The 24,021-nt window shown below is 40.6% G+C and overlaps 2 protein-coding genes across 6 annotated transcripts in view; both read left to right on the forward strand.

The window, feature by feature from the left end:
- alg11 (ALG11 alpha-1,2-mannosyltransferase) overlaps positions 1-3,491 on the forward strand; it is a 5,893-nt gene extending 2,402 nt beyond the window's left edge. For both annotated transcript variants that reach the window (XM_087133453.1, XM_022235906.2), the window contains exons 3-4: positions 534-1,465; positions 2,374-3,491. In XM_087133453.1, coding sequence (XP_086989579.1) covers positions 534-1,465; positions 2,374-2,645 — 1,204 coding nt within the window. In that variant the 3' untranslated portion in view covers positions 2,646-3,491. The remainder of the gene's footprint in view (positions 1-533; positions 1,466-2,373) is intronic.
- A 1,204-nt stretch (positions 3,492-4,695) lies between these two features.
- Positions 4,696-24,021, forward strand: part of LOC110979788 (F-BAR and double SH3 domains protein 2-like) — a 45,981-nt gene continuing 26,655 nt past the window's right edge. For all 4 annotated transcript variants that reach the window (XM_087132964.1, XM_087132965.1, XM_022235842.2 and 1 more), the window contains exons 1-4: positions 4,696-5,077; positions 5,224-5,321; positions 8,093-8,138; positions 17,410-17,498. In XM_087132964.1, the coding sequence (XP_086989090.1) occupies positions 5,036-5,077; positions 5,224-5,321; positions 8,093-8,138; positions 17,410-17,498 (275 nt within the window). In that variant the 5' untranslated portion in view covers positions 4,696-5,035. The remainder of the gene's footprint in view (positions 5,078-5,223; positions 5,322-8,092; positions 8,139-17,409; positions 17,499-24,021) is intronic.

Genomic DNA, 24,021 nt, shown 5'->3' on the forward strand with positions numbered 1-24,021 from the left:
TTGGGTAAGGGCAAAAGCCATATTTAAATGACTGATGACCTCTGTTAATGGCCAGCAGTCTGCACTGACAGTATACGAACCTTCATTGGCAAGTCCCAGCAGCTCGGTTTTTGTTTCCAGGTTCGGTCAATCCTGCTATGAATAAAGGCCCAGTTTTCCAGTCCAGTGAACCCACTGTTTGCCCATCAATGATGGAATTACCTTTGCTGATGGCCCAAACATTTGACTGACAGCAAGTACTGTTTTCTAAAAAGCCCAGTACCTAAATTTTTTTTTTCGGGCACCCCGGCCTCGTGGGCCACGCACTGTGTCACCGGTACCGGGCACCCCAGAGTGAAGTGGTTAAGACCATCACAAGATCCAACATGACTCAGTCTGAATTCAAGTCATTTCAGCTATTCACCTGAGCTGCAACAAAGGCATTGCTTCGTCATTGTTCACCCTGTTTCTTTCCAACTGGTCTTGTGTCTTGTCTTAACGAGTCTCAACTAAATGTATAACACTGATACTCAGTGTTACAGTGTTGCTTGCAGGTACTCCTTTGTGAAGTGTGTGGTGTACACAGGTGATACCGATGCCGGGGGGGAAGAGATCATTCGCAAGGCCAAGCAGCGCTTCAACATCACCCTCACCAAACCCGTAGAGTTTGTCTATCTCAAGAAACGCCGCATGGTGGAGGCTGAGACTTATCCTTTCTTCACCCTCCTGGGGCAGAGCCTTGGCTCCATGGTGCTAGGCTGGGAGGCCCTGACAAGCTGTGTGCCAGATGTGTACATTGACTCCATGGGCTACGCCTTCACCCTCCCACTCTTCAAGTACTTTGGCCAGTGCAAGGTGGGCTGCTATGTACACTACCCGACCATCAGCACTGATATGCTTGGCCGGGTGGCGAAGCGGACGGCCACATACAACAACCCTGGCTTTGTCGCCCGGAGCCGCGTGCTCAGCTCCCTCAAGTTGGTCTACTACCGCTTGTTTGCCCGTCTCTATGGGGTTATGGGTGCACATAGTGATGTGGTGATGGTCAACTCCTCGTGGACGAATGGACACATACAAGACATCTGGCAGATACCAGCACGGACGAGCGTTGTGTACCCGCCGTGTGACACGGACGCCTTCCTTCAGCAGCCGCTGGTTCTCGAAGAGGGACGAAAGCAGCATGTCATTGTATCCATCGCTCAGTTCCGACCGGAGAAGGATCACCCTTTGCAGATCAAGGCTTTTAATGAGCTCCTCAGGAGATACCCAATGGAGGAGTGGAACAGCCTCCGACTAGAGCTGATCGGCAGCTGTAGGAACAAAGGCGACGCCGATCGCATTGACATGCTGAGGGAGATGTGCGAGGATTTCAACATCCGTCCCAATGTTGACTTCTTACTTAACATTTCATTTGATGATCTCAGAGCACATCTGTCTGCTGCAACCATTGGACTGCACACTATGTGGAATGAACACTTTGGAATAGGTAGGTCAGAAAGATGAGTTATTAACAGGTAATCAGACTGCAGACAGTTACGTCCCATCAACCTCAAGCTAAGTCAACCTCACAGTGCTGATTTCTACGTGTACACAAAGGGAACAGTGGCTTGGTAGAACATAATTTTGACCAACCTAAAAAAGGAGTCACCGGATCCATGTTCTGAGAACTTAAAAAGAATCTTGTACAATGTCAAGCAATGGGAACCATCAACAATTTCCTTTTTCATCAGGACAGCAAACTGAGCAATGCATCAAAAAAAGAAAGCTCAGTTTACTCTTTCTAGTGGAAATCAAAATAAAATCACGTGAAAAAAATGTTCATAAGACTGGTGGTCACCATTTGTTAAGAAGCCTGGATCCCCAGAAACCAACAGAAATGCTCCTTGGCTAAATGACTTGTTACACTAAGTCTGTGTCTGTCCCCTTTTCAGCAATCCTGACCTCTCCCCCTGCCACATAATAAACTTATGTGAATATTCTGTCTTATGCCTTTGGAATCAAGTGTACAACGTCAGTGCACAACCATTTCAGAACTGTGTGTATCTCCTGCCCTGTAAGAACTCCATGCATAAACAGTGAGGCCCATTTCATTTCAAAGTGATATCCAATGTAAGGAACACTTACATTTCCACTGGTTCTCACATGTTTATAATATTATATACCAAACTTACACAAGGGACGAAGTGTTTATATCACTCATTGTCACAGTGATTACAGCCTGTTCCACATGCAGTCACTTAATCCTCCAGGCCCTTCAGTGCTCCTTTGGGGAGGAGAGACATTTGAGTAAAATGTCTTGCTCAAGGACACAAGACTTTGCCTCTGTAAGTGAATCAGATGTATTGATAATGCACCAGCCAAACCTGGAGTTTTGTCATTCATTTTTACCCCCAGGTGTTGTGGAATGCATGGCCGCAGGGACAGTTATCGTGGCCCACGACTCAGGGGGGCCAAAGATGGACATTGTGGTGGAAATCAATGGCAAATTGACAGGGTTCCTTGCCAGTGACGTGAAGAGCTATGCTGATGCCATGGAAGCTATCCTCAAGATGACTCCCGAGGAACGGTTGGAGATCCGACAGAGTGCAAGAGCATCAGTGGAACGATTCTCCGAGCAAGAATTCAAGAAAGGTTTCCTTGCCGCAACAGAAGTGCTGATCAACTAACTTAAACTTACAAAAATACTTTTCAGGCCAACCATAGCCTAACCTCTCTCTTTTTTAAAGACATTATTGAAGAAATTACTTTGGAGGTTCAGATTAAGAATTTTTTATTAGTTTAAATTATGAAATTAATGCTAATCTCCAGTTTTGTTTCATCAAAATTGTACATAACCACTTTATTTTTTTTTAAAGAAGATGACATTCATCCTGTTAAGCATTCCTTCAAAATATTGACGATTTTATTGTGCATACTAAGATTCTCCACCTTTCCAATTATTCAGAACATTTTCTCAGATCATTTTTCTGCATGCATTCTGAATACTAGTCCAACGTTCATGACTTACAGCTCATTTACTCGCATCCTACTTCCTGTGCTCTCAAGCATGTTGGCTCCAGAAAATTCTTCGAAATTTTGTCTGGAATAGATTTCTCAATTGGTAGCCAATCCAAACCTGGGAATATATTATCTGTTATCGAATACACTGAGATCAAGTCACAGGTGCAGTGCCTTAAGTTATCATGCCATTAATCAGTGTGCGCATCTGTTTCCATAGAAACGGGCAGTGAACTGTGTGTTAGTTTACATTATCTTGTGCACTTGACAGCGTGGTTCACTTCTCCGTCATTAAAAAAGTTTAAATGATGTATATTTGAACGTGATTATCAATGCTATTTTTTTATCCGTTTTCATTATTGCTTGTAAAGTAGGCCTACCCTAGTATAATGAGAACCAAACAAAGAATTTATGGATTTATATTATGCAAAAGCTTCAATCTTTTTCAATTTCAAAGGTCTTTGAGTCACAAATCACATTAAAGCATCATTTGCAATCTTTCAGCTTGTCATTAATTCTTGGTGGGTGATACAATTCATTGGAGGTTTCCAGTAGAGTTTGAATATCCCCAAAAGTAATCATAAAAGTAAATCCTCGATCACTATGTTCGTCGAAATGATGTCTTCATCTGACAAATTGATTAGACTTTCACTGGAATGGTCCTACCAGCAAGCACTCCTGTGACAGCTGGCAGTTTTGATTTCAAGACCACAAGGCCCACAAGTGGCCCTGAACTTGAGGCATGTAAATCGTGATTTGGCCTGCATGAGTTCATACATGTGCAGCCTGCAACCATTTTTATTTTATATAGCCAAAACCTTCTTGTTGGCCCCCAACAAATATAAATGTTTGCACATTCAGTACCTCTGAAATCCGGATCAACTGACATACACTTTTATTTTTCAGTTTTGTTAGTAAATGCAGTGAAATGGCACCCACACACCCACACCCACACCCCAAAAAGCTCGTATGCTCATTCCCCTCCCCCTGCTTGCACCACAGGAGATTGGGGTGAACAGTTATACCAGAGTTTGTAATTTAAGATGTACATGTATCAATTATTTCTTCAGAAGGTAGGGGAAAAAAGATGGGGGCACCAGCCCCACCCATTGGGTGTGTCTATGTTAGTCACAACATTCAGAAATATCCATTCATTAATATTCAGCATTCATTCATTTTCTGAATGTGACTACACTTGTGAATTCCCTAACTTAGAAAATCCACCAACAAAATTTAAAAAAAATGAAAACGTTGCCTGCAAATTTTTTTTTTCATACGACTTTGTAAATAGATGTGCAAGATTTAGGCTGACAAGGAATTTTGAAATCTGTTGGCTCATCTGAAAAAAATAGGACACAAAATCAAACCATCCATTGGTTGATTTTACCAGCATGTTGGGAATTAGTTCCAAATGACATCCGTGTTACTAATAGAATAATCCATAATTAAAAATTAATGGGTCTGTGTCAAGACCCATTCTAGTCTGGAAAATGGTGGCAAGATATTGATTATTTTTCTTTTGTAAGCTCTTTCAGACTGAATTTTTTTGTGTACGTTAATGCCTGGTAAATACCTGGGATTATAAACTTGTCACTTGTGCAAAGTAATTTTTGGCAGTCTGACTCATTATTTCCACCCCTACCAAAAAGTTCCGTAAACGCCGGCCGCCGCGGCGCCGACTGAGAGGAAACATTAAAATAGCGCCCTCTGACGTCCACGTTGTATAATCAACTCTTGCATGTCTTCCGTCACCGGAATTTCACCCCAAGCCGTGGGCTACAACCGTGGACTGTTCTGCAGTTTTCATCAGTTTCAGAGGGTCATTTTTACCGGAACAGACATATTTATGTAGTTACAAACATCATATTGGTCTTGCACAAGAAAACTGGCTCATAGCCCCCTTTAGTATTTGAAACGTGCATGATTCGTACACAAAGTTGTCTGCGCCAAACACACTACGTAAACTGAGGATGGCGATGTGCTGTCACAGCCACAGGTGATTTTGGTTCTGATAAGAAGAGAGATTAACAAGTTTTCTCTCCGTTCTTTGGCTCCAGTCATGTCTGACAAAGCTGAAAATTTGCAGCCACCGCCGAGAAAAGTGAGTAATTTTTTCGTTTTCCTTAGCTCACCATGTTCACATTTATTTATAACCACCGTATTTAGGCCTAGTTCCATCAATGTTGAAATCGTGCAGCACAAAGAAGGTCATTTCAATTCACCGGCTTGTTTGCTGTTTACCCACAGTTAAAACTCGGCCAGGAGCTTCGAGCGGTTCAGAGCGAACAACTCTCCAGCCTACACTCAAAGTTTCAGCAGGAGTCAGATTTACTAGAAGAGATTAGGTAAATCATGTAAATTAAGTTCCCGTTGATTGGCCATCTTTTACTGTGGTCATTGTCATGATGCTCCAGCAGGGTTGTATGTCAACTTGACCGTTTGCCATCTCGACTCGAGTCAACTTGACTCCTGACCAACTGGACCGTCGACCAACTCGACCGTTGAACCAACTCGTTCGTTGACCAACCTGACTTCAAAGTCAAGTCAACTCGACCATTTACCAACACGACCGTTTGCAAACTCGACTGCATGATTGATACATGGGTTTACTAGACAAACCCTTTCCTTGAAAAATAGATATTAAAAGGGGAAAATTAATGATCGGATCGGTTCCAGATCGCAAAATTTATGGATGTTAATTTCGGCTCAATGAACCCACTAAATCAACTGAAATGCAATCAGTAGTTGAACTTGTGCCAATGAAATACTCCAAAAGAATTTTCCCAATTTGAAAAGAAGCACGCACGAACCCCCGAAATCTGTCACCACACTCTGTGCATGCACAGATCACATCACGCGCAGTAAAACAAATTACATGCGCGATCCAAAACTAGGAAAAATGCGTTCCTTCTATGCCCTTTCCCTGTTGCACCGTTTGCACAGTCAAGTTGGTTGAGAGTCGTGTTGACTTTTACAGTTGAAGGAACAACGGTTGATTTGGTCGACAGTCGAGAGTCAAGTTGACTCGAGTCGAGTTGGCAAATGGTCTAGTTGACCTGACACCTCCAGCAGTATCAGCCAGCTCGAAGTAATTTTGACTAGGCCTACATTAGGCCTAGGCCATTGTACATGTACACTGTACATGTAATTTGTTAATGTAGGCCTATAATGCCAGATTTTGTGTCCAGCATTTTTTGTTCTCATGGAATGATGTTAGTTTTCCTGCACTGCTATTAAATAGCAGTAATGCCTCCCCAGGATTTGTCACATCTTTAGTATGATTTGTTCAGGGTACAGTTTTTGTAATTCAGGTGTGACTTCATTTGCACCACTTTGTAAGATGGAATTACAGATTGTAGGTCAACTTACTCCCTTTGGCCTTGCCATCTTGCCCCCCTGACTGACTTGCCCCTTACCATCTTGCCCCTAGCTAACTCGCCCGCGGCCGAGTCATCCCCTTGCGGAGTCTCCCCCTCGCCAACTCGTCCCCCCCGGCAATCTCGCCTCCTCCACCAAGTCGCCCCCTCAGAGGAGAGTCCACTGGTTTGGACCATTAACTACATTTTCAAAGTGATAATAAGTGTCCTGGCAGAAGGCAGGACATTGAGGAGTTCAGCTTAAGAGGATTATTGAGAATCATTCAATTAACTTGCATTCAGTTGATTGTAAAGCACGCTAAGCGTATGTTTTGTGGTTGCCATTAGAGTTCATATGTCTGGCACGCATCACCTTGACCTATGGCAAGCCATCCCGAGCAGTGCCTGATGGGTGATAGTCCAGGAAAAATATCTTTTTCAGAACTGATCGGCCTCTACATACATATGAAAAATAATTCCAAACGAGTTGGCTGTATTAAGAGGGTATTTAAATTGTTCTGTGTAACTGGTTTTGTTTGAATCTCACTTTAAATATGCACGTACTCAAATTGTACTTAAAGAAAGTAAAATTTTCTTGATTCTCAACTTCAGCGGCATTCCTCTCCTTTTTACTATTACCATTACCACCATCTTTAAAATACTGGAGTTGTTGAGAATTTTCTGCGCTTATTTCATGGTGACGTACACCGGGGCCAAGCCGAAGAAAAAATGAGGACACCATTTTGAGAAGTCAAATCCGACTCACATGCATGTAAAAATATAAACTGGACAAAGGGACTTTATCATAATGAATGCAAGTTTATTAGGCCTATGTAACTCTTGGAAATCCTCAACATCCTGCCTTCCGCCAGAACACATTTTATCACTTTGAAAATGTAGCTAATGGTCCAAAACCAGCAGACTCCCACTGAGGGGACGACTTGGTCGGGACATGAGTTTGACAGGGGCGAGTTGGCAAGGGGGCGACTCGGCCGGGGGGCGAGGTGGCAAAGGGGCGAGATGGTAAGGGTAAGTCGGTCAGGGGACAAGTTGGCAAGGGGGCAAGTTTACCTGATTCCCTTTGTTTTAACATGGACCTACATGTACATTTGGTATGGGTTAATTATGAGTTTATGACTGCTTGAGAATGTATTTTAACTTTTTCCCATACTATTTGCCAGAGTTGGTGTGTACACGTAGCTATGAAAAGGTTTTTAGAGAAGAAAAACAATGACCGTCAAAGAAAAATATGTGTTTGTATCAAGAAATGAACAAAAATTCAAAGTGAAATTGTCACACAGATTTACAGTTGAACGAAAAGATGTTGATTGTCAAGGCAGTGTGTATTTAAACCCTCAAATGAACTTTGAACTTTCTGAAACCCCATAAATGTAAGGCCTACATTTTTGGTGTGGTTACCAGTGGTTTACTTCTTGTATTCTTCAGTCATATGAAACAAGATATGAGATGGAGAAACCCCCCCCCCTTTGTGTTGGTCATGGTCTCACTGGAATCTGAGGAATTCTTTTCAGACATCTAAGGGGGTATGTGTTAGATAACAATAGTCTAGAGTGTGCATAGCGATTGGACATATCATGGGGGTGCTCCTCGGTCTCATTTCTTGCTGAATGTATCTTTAGTTGGAAGAAACTTGACTTCGACAGTCACTTCAGAATGTACACGGAGTCTTTTTAACCCTGGGTACCAATAAGACACCAACTAACACTACCAGTGGTTTTTGTCCCCTTTGCATTTAACAGAGAATTTTCTAAACAACGAGCATCTTTAGAGCGGACATACGCACAGGTGGGTGACATTTTTCCCTTAACCCTACCCCCCTTGGGTGTATGTAAAATCATATGGAAAAGGGAGGATTTGGGACTATAGATCCGAACAAAAGTGTACTTAGTTTACCTGCACGGGCACAGAAACTAATGAACCACATGCCTGGCATGCCTGGAACAACATTGTTGATTCAGCAGGCATTGTAGTGTAAGAAAGATCAACTCCTGCCATGCCATCTATGAAAGATTAAAAGAACTTGAAGGGGGCATCTGGTATGCAGGGGTAGAGTTCAGGGGGCATCTGGTATACAGGGGTAGAGTTCAGGGGGCATCTGGTATACAGGGGTAGAGTTCAGGGGGCATCTGGTATACAGGGGTAGAGTTCACTGCAGGGATGCAGGTGTCCCAAGGGACAAAGCAGGGACTTGGGCCAGGAAAGAAAAACAAGTTGTTAATTGAAGCAGCGAAGCATGAGTCCTGTATGGTGCATTGTTTCTGCATGCATTGTTGTATGCATAGTTTGACAGCAGATGATCGGACCTGCATGCTTAAGGAAGGCACAACAAACTGGTGCAGTAATGAAGGATTTGAATCTGCTCTATGTTCTTATTAGGCTCTGTTTTTTTTCATTGTTAAGGGAAACAGTAAAGTCTTTCCTTAATTTTTATTCCTTGTAACAATGAAAACGACCCTTCATTTCAATTTTTACAATTTTTTTTACAAAATTTATGGTTTTGTTGCAGATACATGTATTCCATGAACAATTGAAGGAGTGCCCATTCTTGTACCCAAAGAATTTAAATCATTTGCCACAGGTTTGTCAGCCAACAAACCGACATAATCTTCTTTCTATTTACCTGATCACACAAAAAAGTGAAAGTTCTGTAAACTTGATTTTCAAGTTTCATCCAGGACGTACAATAATATAAATGATGATAGTACACAGATCATTGAGAATTTATAATGAATGTATCGGTAATCCCCCTCTGCCATCAGATTATGAAAGAAAAGTGTATCCTTTCTGCACCATCCATGCTTGCAGAGTTACATGTACCGTACATTGTCATGGTCAATGAATGTACTTGTATCTGCACTGTACATGTACTTTATGAGTTCTCTCGTACAGTGCATGTGAGTTCTCGTACAGTGCATGTGCAGGCACTACCCTGGTACCATACATGTACATGGATCTGGGCATAGTGCCTGTCACTCTTCAGCTGTTCTAGACTTTATCAGAGCTGTAAGATTACGATCCAGGGTTCAAAAGACATGCTGCCCCAAACAACTACTGTTGAGTAAATATAGGCATTGATGGCACTTCACCATGGGCTACAGACTGCACTTAAAGGCAAAGGCAAAAGCATGTCAGCCTACCACCACCAGTACATGTACCGGTAGTGTACATGTACATCCTCCCAAACAGCCATTTTCACCAAAGAAACTCAGTAGACACATTTGAATAATTGAAAACATTTGACAATAGAGCTGATCTAAAAATCTGAAAGAAAAAGGCAAAGAAGCAAGTTCTAACTTTGCAAACAAAATAGTGAGAGAAGAGTGCCCTGTCTTGCACAGTGTGATACGAAAGGAGCCCCCAAAACCACAGTGATTACATGATATCAAGGAGCTGTCAACATGACCATAACATGGTGTGCTTTCAATCAATTATGTGACACAAGCAGGGCAAAACGATATACATCACATGTATCTGTCTGATGAGAAAATAGTTTATTGTTTGTCATGTGTACAATGTAAACACTGTGGACCTCACCACAGGGCACGTAACCTGATTGTTTATGGTACTCAGCCACATTGGTTCCAAGTGTATGGTACGAATGGGTTCATCATCATATGGTAATGAACCTGTGATTGTAAAACTGAAGTATAGTTTGACTTTGGTTTAACCCATTGTTTGGCAGTTTCAGTGAGTTATGACTTTAACCATGTGTGTTGGTGTGCATCATAGCTGTACTAGTGTATAATGACTTTCTTATCTGGATGTTACTACACGCAGTGTCATTGAGCTGGAACATTGCAAGTGCATGTTAAACTAGGGCAGTGCTCAAGTGTGACATGTGATGCATAATTTATAGCTAATGAAAGTAGACTTTGTCATTGTGTCATCATGACAGTTGAAGTGTACATGTGCGTCAGCATAGACAAGTTACATGTATGTGGATTTTGACATTTTCACGAGGCGTGATCAGCTGTCATTTGGATAAAAAGTAGTAGCAAATGATAGGCTTGACAGACGTTGTTTTTATATAAAAATTGGACATATTTCTCATCACTATTGCAATGCTGCCCATCTGTCTCTTTTTTACATCAGAGAATATTTTGTTAAGTTTAGTAACAAATATTTAATCGGAGGTGACTTTCAGTGTATTTTGCCATCTTACCAACAATGGACAAACTCCAACCAAAGGCAGATATTTAGAGGCAGAGGGGAATGGTGCAGTTGGTACCAAGGCCCTTCCTCCTAATTGTTTGTTTTTGTTTTTTAAATGAGAAAAAAGCGAACCTTGTTTAATCTTTGTACTGTACATGTTATGTCCCTTCCAAAAGCATTTACATGTGCTCAAACTGCCTTGCCCCTCAGATAAGCCATTAAAGATTACATAAAAAAATCTCACATTTGTTGGCCCCCAAAAATTTGTTCTGGATCTGCCATTGACTCCAACCTCTGGCTAAATTTTGGTTGGAGCAATGATGTCTCTCCAGTGTACTAAACTAATGCTACAAAAACTGAGTGAGGCAGACACATACATGTATTTCTGGCTATGGTTGTGAAAACTTTCCCCTAATACATACATGTAATTAATGATGACGCCAGTGCTAACCACACACACTCGCACAATTTCCAGAGCACACATATGTCACTTGCCAATTTATGTTTGGGATTATTATTATCAGTAAAAAGTACATGTAGCAATTTGGGTGTGTACATGTATGCCAGTATTGTACACGTACATGTAAATGTACCGCTTTGTACATGTGCGCTAATACATGGGGCCTTGTGGGGTACTGGAACAATGGGAAGTACCCCACAAGGCCAGTTTTTACCTTGTGGGGTACCAAAATTGGTACCCCACAAGAATTTCACGAAACTGATATTTGGAAATAACTCAAAAAGGGGAAGTTTTTTATGGGTAAAAATCTGTCGCAAATTGAAGTGTTTTCTGTAAGGGACATAGGGTTGAAATTTCAACTCAGGAAAGTGAATTTGGTTTAAATTGGAGTGGTTTGAAATTTTTTGCATGTTGTGTGGGAGTTTTGTACACAAGAACAAAGGAAATACCCCACAAGTATAGCTGTGTAAGGGTATGTGTGAACCTGTGCAGGGTGTCCAAATTGTGCTCAACACATAAACCAGGTACAGTAACATACAGTGTATGTTTTTCCATTGTACATGTATGTGTAAAAAGGCCTTCAGTTCATCTATTCCAAATAACATGCAAATTTGAAAGTGCTTGGCACTTTTTGTTCTTGAAGCACTCGATGGCATGGGTTGAGGTACATTGATTTGACATATGTTTACATTTAGCTCATTGGTTTACCCAAGGTTAGAGTTTTTGGGTGTCATGGGACATTTAGAAGTGGAGTAACCTCCATACCATATTGAGTTTATACTAAACTACCCTTCAGAATAATTATCCATGAGGCATCACCAGGCTGTTCCTCAACACAGCTGCACTTAATCACAAGGACTTCCTACAGTACGGGTACTTCTGAACCAGAGTTTTGATAGTTAAGAGTGAGCAGTGGTATTTCAGTGCAGGGTACCCTTATTCAGTTTGGGTAGAACCACAAAAGAGGAGCCACTTGAGGGGCCTGTTTGCAGTGGAAGTGAGATTGACCAAGAATTTCCAATATTATTTGTAAACAGTTGTGCTGCGAATTAAGATATACATGTATTCTCTGCAGTTAAACTGTTTCACATCAGATTCTGACAGCCCTTATTCAAATAAGTGACATTCTGGCCTTGGGTAGATCTGGCAACCAATTCAAAACAAGGATATATCTATCACAGTAAATGTAGGCCAGGTTACTTGTTACTGTGCATTCAGGTACCCTGCAGGCATCACGGAGCACTTAACCTAGACCTACGACTAAGTGTCATACAGCATGTTATTATGAATCATACTGTAGTTTTGGGCTGGTTGTCCTCCCCCACCAATCAGGCTTCTTTTCATTTAAACCACGGAGGAATGCTAACCTGTATGCTGGCCCCCCTTTTTCTTGGAGGGGATTTGTTTGTACATGTAGTTGGACATCCTTGACAGCACACTGTTGGCCTTCCCTAATAGTAACTTCACAAATGGCTTTATGACTTGAAAATTGAGCGTTGTCCTTGGGTAAGGAAGAGTATTGTGAACCCTGTCTGGTTGTACTGCAGTTGGTGTGTCTGAAATTCAGTGCTGATTACTGTTGGTTCCTGAGTTGGGAATTGGAATTTTGGAAGGCTGAAGAATGTGTTAAGGAAATTTATCAACAGTCTGCATGTGAACCTGAGCATAATACATGTATCTTCCCACTTTGATTAGAAATCAAGATCGGGAAAAATATCAGTATTTTTGTCAACTTGCATCACAGGTACCAAAGAATGTTCCTTTCTATTCCTGTGGAATAATGGTCCTGAAAAAAGTTAATTTGAATACTTTTAAGCATACACTGACCTGTACATGTACTAGTAGGTACAGGCATACCCACATGCAGAGGACACCTGTTAAATATACAGGCTGTACTTAAAGGCATTTGCCACTAACAAAATTGCTGTTGATTTTGTTCACAAATCTGTCGAAAAACCATCTGGTGTCGTGACAGGAAGGGACAAGTCCCAGGAGATAGATATTTGGAGGTGCATGTACACAAATAACAGCATTAAATTTACCGGCAGGAAGGAACAGGATTACATGTTCTACCACTCATTGCCCTTGCCTGGGCAGAGGCAAGTCGGTCAAGTTTGATGACCTGTGAGATTTGTTGACTTATCAGTGAGTTTAATTTTAGGGCACTATTAATGTGTGTACGATATGCACAGCAAAGTGACATGTACGGTATTTGATGTTGGGGAGGGGGGTGTGAGGGGCTTTTATGAAGTGGGGTGGTTGCACATCTTTGGTGGGACCATATTCTACATTATAATAACCAGTAATATTTGTAACTGCAATGGTACAAATGATTTCAGGAGGTGACAAATGAAATGCTTGATTCCCTGAGGTGAACAGTTTCTGCAATCTGTTTGGAGAACAAATAGGTCCCGCTCATATACATGTACATGTACGTTATACGTCCGTCATTTTGCCAAACCTGTAAGAAGAACAAATAGGTCCCACTCATATACATGTACATGTATTAACATCCGTCATTTTGCCAAACCTGTAAGGAGAACAAATAGGTCCCGCTCATATACATGTACATGTACATTATACGTCCGTCATTTTGCCAAACCTGTAAGGAGAACAAATAGGTCCCACTCATATACATGTACATCCCGTCCGTCATTTTGCCAAACAGATATTTGTATTGGAAGCACCACCCACTTGTACATGTGGCACAGTGCAATGGGTATTCATGCAGATGCTTCAAAATTTCTTTAACACAACCTTTCCCCTCAATATCTTTAGCAGTCCACCGGCACCAGGAGGTTCTGGAGGATTTTTGCCAAACCGAGCAAGGTAGAGCTCAGTGTTTCATGTACTGGCCTTAATGTCCATGGAAAACTGAAGTTCATGTACCAGTATGTGTACAAAATGCCAGCAACTGGAATCTTAAAAACGGAGGATTTGTTGGAAGTTCCTCACAAAAGTGCCTAAGAAGTTGGGGTTACATGACCATGGTTGCCAGATATTCAAGAAGTCTTCAGTCCAATACTTCATGTGAACATGTACATGTACATGTATGTACCCCATGTGAAAATGGTTTCTACATACATGTTTTTCTATGTACATGTATTGGTGCATACATGTCCATTACAAATACAAGAGTTTCCTGACAGTAGTCAGGAATATGGCTCATACCCATCCCTCAATGACTTGACTCAATGACTTCCCTCATGGTGGGTGTATACAACCGGTCCATGTGCGGTATCTAAGCTAAGACTGTGTACATGTACATGTCATGTGATGTTGATTTGCAAAGCCTTGATAGCAGTCAGAGGTACCTATATATACATTTATGAAGCTATGTGTACCCATTGCACATCCCTGGTACACCAGAAGGCCAGTGTGATGATAGGGAAGATGGGATGCATTAAAGTTCAATGTTCAAACTGAACATTTCAACAAGAAGCAATTTGAGAAACAGCGCTCATGGTACATGAGGTTTGAGCTCTGAGGAACGACAGGAATAAATCACCACATTCACAAGATTCCATGGCGGTCATTTCTTGCAGGAGGACATTCATGCCTAGATACACAGCATCCCTGAAGAAATGTATGACTTGTTTGAAAGCTCGGTAGCAAGCTTGAAAAAGTGCAGGGCACGTACAGTGTACATAAAGCAGCCCTGTTTAATATACAATGTGTGCGCATCGATCACCCTTCTTGGCAGTTTTCTGTTGGAGATTATCTGGATCAGAGTACAAAGGTTATGTTTACCCTCGATCTGTCAGTGCTGTTTAAAAAGGGAATCTTCTTAGTGTCTTTCATAATTCCCAAGGGGATCATCCTCAGCAAGCTCATTAAGTAATCAGTTAAAGTCTTATCTTAGTTTTTAATGGAAATGTAGAATGTACATGTACATGTACTGGCAAGGAGGGGATCCAGATAGATATTGTGTAACAAAAGACAGTTTGGTTTTGTTTTTGTTTGTTTGTCAGTTTGGGGTGTTTGTTTGTTCCTCTGTATCAGGGGTGGTGGTTTTGTTTAGCCCCCCCCCACCTGGAATTACCGGTACCTGTCCTTTTCATGAGAGCATGTTTCTACATGTATACACTCAATTTTGTTGTCTATACATGGTAAGGATTTTGGGACGTACATGTACTGGTATAGATGCTTATTGATCTGTGTGACCTGGATGTGTCTTGGTAAGGTTTTTTACCTCTGTGGTCAGGAAAAATCACAAATGCCCTAGTTTCACTTCCAGTTCCTGATTTAGTGGCCCTATGCTTCCACTCTTGAAGAACTAAGACAGCTTCCACTTTCCAAGTTAATGCAAAGGTTCACTGCATATTCAATAAACTCACCGTACCAGTACATGTGAATTGATGAAGTCTTGTTTAGAATGATTGATTTTGACATCTCTCATTGGCATCTACATGTAGGGAAAGAAATGCATAGCATGTACATGTACATGTATGTAGTCTTGCCTCTGAGAAGATAGGCCTACATGTAGAGTAGAGCGAATGTACTGTACAGGTACAGGATGGGGCAGTAGTGTTCACTTTAATGTTAAGGCTGTGTCTTAGTTGCTTTGCTGCAGTTTGCATGTACAGTCGTACAGTGGCTGCAGCCACTTCCCATAGGGTCGTGTGTAATGTCATTGTCAAGCCACAGCCGAGGAAGTCAGACACAGTCTTTTCACTCTGGAATGTTTGGCTGAATCTCCCGGCGAGCTTAAAGTGGCATCGCATGAATGAAAGCTGGCTGATATTTCAGGTTCGTGTTGATGCCAAAGTTTGCCGAGTCATTCACAGAACCACAGGAAATTCAGGTGGAACCAACTCAAGGCCCTTACGGTTTGAGTTTCAGTGTGGAGTCGCAACCACTGGCCAAAGAGAATGCTTTAGAGAGAGGAACCAATCCATCGCTCGAGCTCTGAAAACTGCTCAGATTTCAGATTGAAGCATCATGAGTTTCCATTTTGCATTGTTGTACATTACTGATGTTATAGTCTTCAATTGACGCTAAAGCTACATGTGTACATGTACCAGTTCTGATGATTAAATTTCTGTAGGCTTTTAATACAGTATTTACATTCTGCTTGGGTATAGAATTAAAAGATCCATGGAATAAGAATGTCTTAACTGTGAAGCCTGAAGGCACGGCAGTAATTTGGAATAGCAGCTCAGAATTAGGAAGAAGAAAAATGTTTCAGAAAGCAAGTGGGTGGCAGTGGGCTGTGATACAGATGCATACATGTACTAGTGCATCTAACAAAAAAGGTGTTATAAAAGGTAACCTTTCAATGTTCATGATTTAGAATTCTTGTTCTTCATAAGTACATGTACCATCTAATGAACAGCTTGCCTGTAAATACATAAGCCAGGTTATAAGGCACCTTGCTACCCTGTGTGGTACATGTACACCTACATGTACCTAGTGTTGATGGGTGATTGATTAATGTAGTGTAGCAACACTACTAAGTGGTAAATTACAGACCTTTTACAGATGGATGTTGTACATGTAGTTACCATGGTGATATGAAGTCATGTTGTATGCACATGCTTGTTGTACATTGGAACTGTATGTTTGTTTTGTTGAATTACATGCACATGCACAGTAAGAAGGATTGAGGTGGTGTGTAATGAGATGAGATGGAGCTGGTTACAGCAACAAAATGTTTTACATGTACTTTACTACAGTCTAAATATAAATGGAACCAATAACCTAGATCCACTGTTACTTGTACTAGTAGGACAAATACAGACAAGCATAGAATTTATACCCCAAATCTGCAGGATATGAAGGCCTTTTTCCCCAGATGTACACTCATTGTATTGTCCTTCTCTGGTTTATTTCAGTATTGATGGCTTTGTTTTGATATGGAATGACTTACATGTAACAGATACCCAAGGACAGATAAACCCATTTAATCCATCTAGAGCTCATTACATTTATATGAATGACATAATACATTGCAGGTGTATCGGTTTTTTGTGTCCAGGAATTTAATGTATAAAAACTTATTCTAAATTGTCTGCATTTGCACAGGGTTAGGGGAACATGTGATTAGTATAGTACATGTAGTCAAAGATGGAAAGTGGCTGATTGATGATAAAGCGAAATCAGGACAGTGAAATTAATTCACAAAAGCAAAACCAGGAAACAGTGCTGAAAATAGACGATAAAAGCACCGAATATTGTTTTTTCATGATATTCCCTCATCAGCTATTAACTTGTGACTGGTAATTGGTGTGTAGTAGGCCTATATTCAAAGCCTAATTTCTCTCATCAAACTGAAAAATTATTTGTAATTGGAAAATAGAGCCTTAGTTACGTACCTTGGTGATAGTTAATAGCTTAGCGATCTAGAGATGAATAGTCCTTAGTTGTGAAGCCTCTCAAAACCTGAGACACAAGTTTTCATGTATTGCTAGATTGATTGATTTTCTTCTCCCTATTTTTGGACAGTCTCTGCAGAAGCTTGCTGCACAGTTCCAGCAGAAGCGGGTCTTTCCAACTTTGACGGAAGAGCAGAAACATGACGAGCAGCAACACAGGTATGTCACAATTTTGATCGGCGCTGATGATGACACCAGCAGAAGGTGTTACCCGGACCAGCCCTATCTAATATCAAATGGACTTTTAATGGGGACCTAGACTACATCAGTATTGACTTTTCTCCCATCCAAATGCATCATTCCATCTTGCTTCAAGCCACATTTTGAGGTAGGGTATCCAAAGTAAAAAAAAAATCTCAAAAAGAAAATATTTCAGGACCTGTTTATTTTTAATTGTTGCAAATCTGAAGTACCACTTGTACCTCTGTGGTGAACTTTCAAGTACATGTACAAGTATGACACATACATGTAATTTGTGCTACTGTTATGGTGGTAACTTGTGCACTTTCAGTTTTAAACCGGTCAGCGTTAACTCCCTTCAATTTCGATCTGCAAGCACCGAACACTGTGTATATGCATGCTAAACTGTTCCAAGTAATCAAATTTGTCGAAATTTTCTGAAATCTGCATTTTTGTTCATCATGTGGAACCTGTAGGTTGATCTTTCAAGGTGTTTTTGTTTGGATGTTTGTTTGTCAATACATATGCCCATCGGTTTGTGGTTTTTCAAACCCCACTACCACGACCAAAAATGAGGAAAACATTGGCAAGGCAGGTGCTGTGGCATGTATCGGCACATGTGTGATTCAGCATCAGGATGTGGGTTACAACACATTGCCATGCAGTGTTTACAGTCTTAAAGCACATTACCGACCTTCTACTTGTCCCTGAGTACATGGGGTGTGTAGAAGGGTCATAAATAGCACTCTGATTTGCTAAAGGTTGCCTTTTAGCTAGTGCTGCCATTTACTTGCATATGTGCACTTCAAATATGGAACAGAATCACTATTCAAATCCTTTACGGCAAAATTTGCCAATGGGTAAAACTTAGCATTTTTATATCCCAACTCTTCTGACGGAGGTGATGGTGTCAGTCTAACCTCACTGGTCCCCCAGTCAGAGTCACCTGAGAACCGGTGTGTGGGGAAGATGTGTGGGGAAGGTGCTTAGGGATAGGAAATGTTATGGCGTGCAGCTGAGTTCCAGCATGGGTGTTGGTGTAGAACAGATCACCTCCAACTCCAGCTATGTCACCTGAAGATACATGTAAATGTACATGTACATTTGAAATCCAGAGGGAATTTGTGGAGGTTTCACATTTACCATATTCCCTGGAAAAGATAGGTGTAGTACTTTCCGTCTGTCTTTATTTTAGGCTGTTAGCAAAATTGAGATACATGTACATGTACATGAATATGTAGGTTTTGTGAGAAATTAGGAAATGTAGAATTCAAGAAAAGAAGTTTACAATGTTCACATACAGTACATAGTGGATCCATAAAAATAATTTTCTAAGGATTTTCTGGCATTAATGCAAATTTTCTTGTCACTCAAGAAATCTGTTCTAATATACATGTATGGACAGAAAATGTGTTTCTCCCAGTATCTCCATAGTATTACTTAATCTCAGTTGTGACAAAGAAATCAAAACATTGGCTGACAACAAATGCAGCACTACAGTACTTAGATTAAATGTCAGTTGGTTATTGGTCAGCTGATTGGTCAAGTGGACCATCAATTAACCCTAACAGTCCTCAATCCTTCACCTGTTGGAGGATTGAGGACTGTTAGGGTTAACATTGTTTTGCTATGCAACAAGGCTTAACCAGGACTTCATTTCAAGTGTGTGACTGTGATAAATTCAGGGAGATATTGTGAGGAGTCTGCCCTAGAAAAAGGGATCTGACTCTCTGCTGGACACCTGTCTTAGTTAATGAAGTGCAAGCTAGAGTTTATGGGAAACCAGTGTCTTTCTGTGTATGTTTGTACCTTGCACTGATACTTGGTACAGGGCAATAATTCCCGGATGTGAATCACCAAGGCTACCTCACTCTCTGACATTGTTGTTTTTGTTATTAAAGGGTCCTGCTTGTACATGTACATTGTACTTACCAATGGTTGAATTGTTGTTCACAGTGATTTACAGTACATGATATCGACCCATTTGTTTTCCAATCCATCATTGCCTTTTGGGAGGTGAAAACGGGTTGGGCCAGATAAAAATATGCCTACATGATTTCTTAAGTTGAAATGAATATTTGTACATGTACATGTATACTGTGTGTATAAACTTATGTCCGTAATTATTTTGTTATTTTGGCCTGCATACATGTAGTTCTCATTCTCAAAGTTGTTCCTCACTCTTTTGACTAATTTGTGTGTGCTTGTTTTTGATGAAAAAAAAATGATATTGATGGTGGCAGGGGATGAAATTAAAAAGGTGTTCGTGATTTTGCTCCACACCAGACCAACTGCGTAAGCACATGTACATGCACATATGTGCTGGAATTGAATATTTCCATATTTTGCAAAACGTGCTGGCCTTTACATGAGTACATACCCCGGTACATGTATTCATGTGTCCTCCTCAGGTACACTGTATTGCAGTTGAAAGTTAATACTGTGAATAGGAAATGTTGTTACAAGAATTCACATTTACAGTTCACATTTTATAAGGCGTAAAATGTTTCCCACTCTTGTGAAAACGTGTGAAAATCTTTTCCCACTGTGGGAAATGTTTTTTTTCACGTTTTGTAAAATGAATGTGAATTTTCCCGGGAAGAGAAATTGTGGAAAGAGAATTTCCCATTCCCAGGTTGACATCGAGTTGCAATATACTGTACCTTATGGGGGCTGTCTAGACCCTAAAATAAGCAGTTTAATACACACTCCCCTGACCTGTGTATTTTGTGTTAACATATACATATATGTACATGGACAAGTATAAAGGCAACTGGTAAACATGTGAGGAGCATTGCTTTCATCTGTCCCTCCAAGAAGATCACACGCAAGCCTGAAATTTCCATAGTTTTCTCACATGCTTGACAACTATCTTGATATCTGTTGTGGATTGCAAATTGAAAATAAATGTTAGAAAAATAAATAGCAAGACCTGCTTCTAAATACCCGACCTTTGCCAAGTTAGTCATACAAAATATTGCAGTTGCGTTGGACAAAAGGGAAGTCCCCAAGTGACAGCAGAAATTACACTGAAAGGTTTTGTGCAGTGCCTTGGTATTCATGCAAGAACCTGGCTCGGTCAGAAATCTAGTTTTAGATTAAAAACATCGCTGGAGGTAATTCACCCCTCAGCTTTGTGCACCCATAGAGAGAGAGTATGAAAAATGCATTTCCGAAGATAGCTACTGACTTGCGTAGGTGCTGTTGCTTTGGCAACCTTTATCTATTTGGTTTTGTCCTGTTCAAAAGTAGGCTTTTAGCATTGTTGCAGTCTCATCATTGGATTGGGGACATCATACATGTATGTGGCACTAGATGGGGTTTTTTTTGGGGGGGAGGTGTAAAAATTTCACTTCATGGGAAATCTGCTTACTCTCTTCACATCATTTGTCGCTTTACCTGGAGACTTTCTGTTGTTAGTACGAGTTTGTTATTGTGATTGACAATATGAATTGATAATCAGGCATTTATTTTAGTATCAGACTGAAATTTTGATTAAAAGTCATCTAATTTTTTTTCATTGGATCTTGAAAATGAAATAATCATGTAATGGCAGTTTTATTAATGGGGCATTACAAGACCATCGTAATCAAAGTTTCAGAGAAAATGTGAGAGATGACAATCTGGAGTAAACAATCGTAAGAGACTGAAGGGAAAATGAAGTTGAAACTTCATGGAGGACACTATGGCATGTATACATTGTGCTGCTATTCCGCCAGTGTTAGGCATGGCATTGCATGGAGTGCACAGGCACCACTCTGTGTGTGTTACTGACACTGTGCATTTCTGTGGTCAGTTGCAATGGAATATGAGTGTGCAAATGTGTTGCCACATGTACATGTACGTATATGTACATGTACATGTACAGTCTATACATACACAGTACATGTAGAGTGTATATGTACATTCTACACACTGTATGTTGTGTTTTGCCTAACAGAGGTACATGTAATTGTATCATGAACTATGAACTTGAAATTATTTGACAAGTGGAGAGTGAAAGTATTTGAGTACATTTGAGTATTATACATTTATAATACTCAAATGTATTCAAATAGTAAAATACATTTGAGTATTTGAGTACTATTTGAGTACATGGATATAAATATGTCCATGCAGATTATTCATTAATAAATAATAGTGGCTATATTTTAATAAAATGAATGAAACTGTGTGTCATGTATTATTGATTACTTTACGCTACAGGCCTGCACCTATGTGCACATTACATCTACACAGCATGCTAGGTACATGTACATGTACATGTATGTACCAGTTTGTGCACAATTTACCAATACATACGATAGGGCCTACATGTACATGCAAAGTGCAAGTGGTAGTTCTGGGAACTCCATGTGTATTTGCAGCTCCAGTGTAGCTGTCACTGGAACTACATGTATTATCTCCACAAAGGGTTCATACTTGAATTGCATCTAACAGCACCTGTTCCAACCATTTTGTCACAGTTTCGTCATAACCAGTACCTACATGTACCAGTACCAGATTTTGCAGTACTTGGTGTCTCCTGATCTTCTTATGCATGTACTGGTATGATGTCATGTTCCGCTATTGATTGTGGTATATTTACAGTGTATAAACCATGTAATAAATGTCAATATGCAAGAGAATACTTTTTACGGGTATGATTGACGGAAGGTGACTAGACCAGTACATATGCAAATTTTTAGCGATGAATGAGAAAATTCCACATCAAACAAACACACCCATGTACGTGGAGTGCCTTCTGTAAATGACACTTGTTGTCTGCAAAGCTCGATGTCAACAGTGCACAGTATTCACATGCAGGGGCTTTAGGCACCCATGTATCCATGTACGGTACAGTACATGTAGGAAGACAAGTTCCTGTTCATGCCCACAGTCTGGTTTCCAAAAACTTGCACAATTCTGGTGTCTTTCCCTCTGTTTTCTCCTGTAGAACACCATGTACTATACTTGTACATGTAAAACACCACCTCTGCGCTCATAATTTGTTACATCCTGATCCCAGATCAAGTGGTCTACATGTCTGCTTCAGTCACCCCTGAAATGTGGTTCACATGCAGAACCTTGGAAGTCATGGATTCTGAATTTCTGCGATACTCGGTAGACATTCATTTTAAGGTGTCTTTCCTTGTACCAGATGTACACATGTATGTTTTTTGGGTTGTGTACAGTACACGTATCCACGTCTGTTTTCTTCATGTCATCCCAGGACAGTTTCGATGAACACCCTCCATAGCACATATGAAGTTGAGGTGCTCTGAACACATGCACATGTATGCAAAGTTGCCTGTACAGATCCCTTTTCTAGGAATGTACATGTACCTCCACAAATTTGCAGAATAATCATTGGCTAAGTCAGTTACCGGTACCAGTTAATACCCCTCGTTTTGAAATACATGGCGGCACTCAAGGACTGTGAATGTGCCAGGTAGTGACTTCAAGCAGCAAATGTTGGCCATAAATACACAGAGTTGTGTCTTGAATTTTATTATTTGAAAAAATGGCCAGTTCAAGAAAGGATGTTTCAGGAGAACTGAATGGACTTGTAAGTTGTAGGGTACTGTAGGTTTAAATGTACCGGTACAATGTACATGTAGGTACAGATGAACATGTAAGTTTGCCTAGAGAATCCCTCCATTTAATTTGGTGGACATCAGGTCCAAATTGAAAATTTCACTGGAGGTCATGATGCCACCTGTAGATTACACTTTGTATCTGATGAGGCTCTCATAAAGGCAGGTGTGAAGCACTTTTGAGGGATTGGGGCATGCAACATTGTTGGCCTATATGTACGTGTATTTGTTGAACCCTCAGTGGCAACCAAGTTGTATACCTTAGTCACTTACTCTTGCAAGCCGTGTACTAACTAGGATTGTACTACTGCTGTGAGGACCATGCCTTGTAAGGTCTACTTGTCATGTGCCTTAGTCCCTGTACACGAGGTTATGCACCTGTACATATACTGCACCTGTGCACCTGTGCATTTACTGCATTGTTTGTATGACAGTTAGTGCTAAGGCTGTGCTTTGAAAAGTTTGTTTAGTCAACCCCTAGAACTATCCTTCAACCGCGTGCAGTTTACAAGCAGTTCCTGACACATATGATGTACATGTACATGTAGTGTGAAACACTTGACCTGATCTCACGGTTGGAAACTGAAGTTAGGATGTCACGGTTGGGAACTAAAGTTGGGATTTTTTTTCAAATTGGAGATTTAAAAAAAATCCCTGTCCCTGTCAACTTGGTTTCATCTTTTTACATAAAAATATAAAAACACTGAGAAGAAATTTCTTGAATCCTGGTTTTGTTTGGCTTTCATTCATTGTCAGACTAACAAAGATCTCCTATTTCCTTATACGTTGGTTTATATTGTCAGCCATATTGCCATTGTTCTCAGGCTATTAGCCCCCAGCCATTTATTGAATTGCTTCCTTCCAGGGCGTTGCTAGCTCAGCTTCCTTTGAATTATATTCTCTGGGAAACCTTTTACGTGAACATT

The sequence above is a fragment of the Acanthaster planci genome, linkage group LG02, assembly GCF_054643075.1.
Source record: "Acanthaster planci isolate LZ-2023a linkage group LG02, COTS_SCS, whole genome shotgun sequence".
Taxonomy (NCBI): domain Eukaryota; kingdom Metazoa; phylum Echinodermata; class Asteroidea; order Valvatida; family Acanthasteridae; genus Acanthaster; species Acanthaster planci.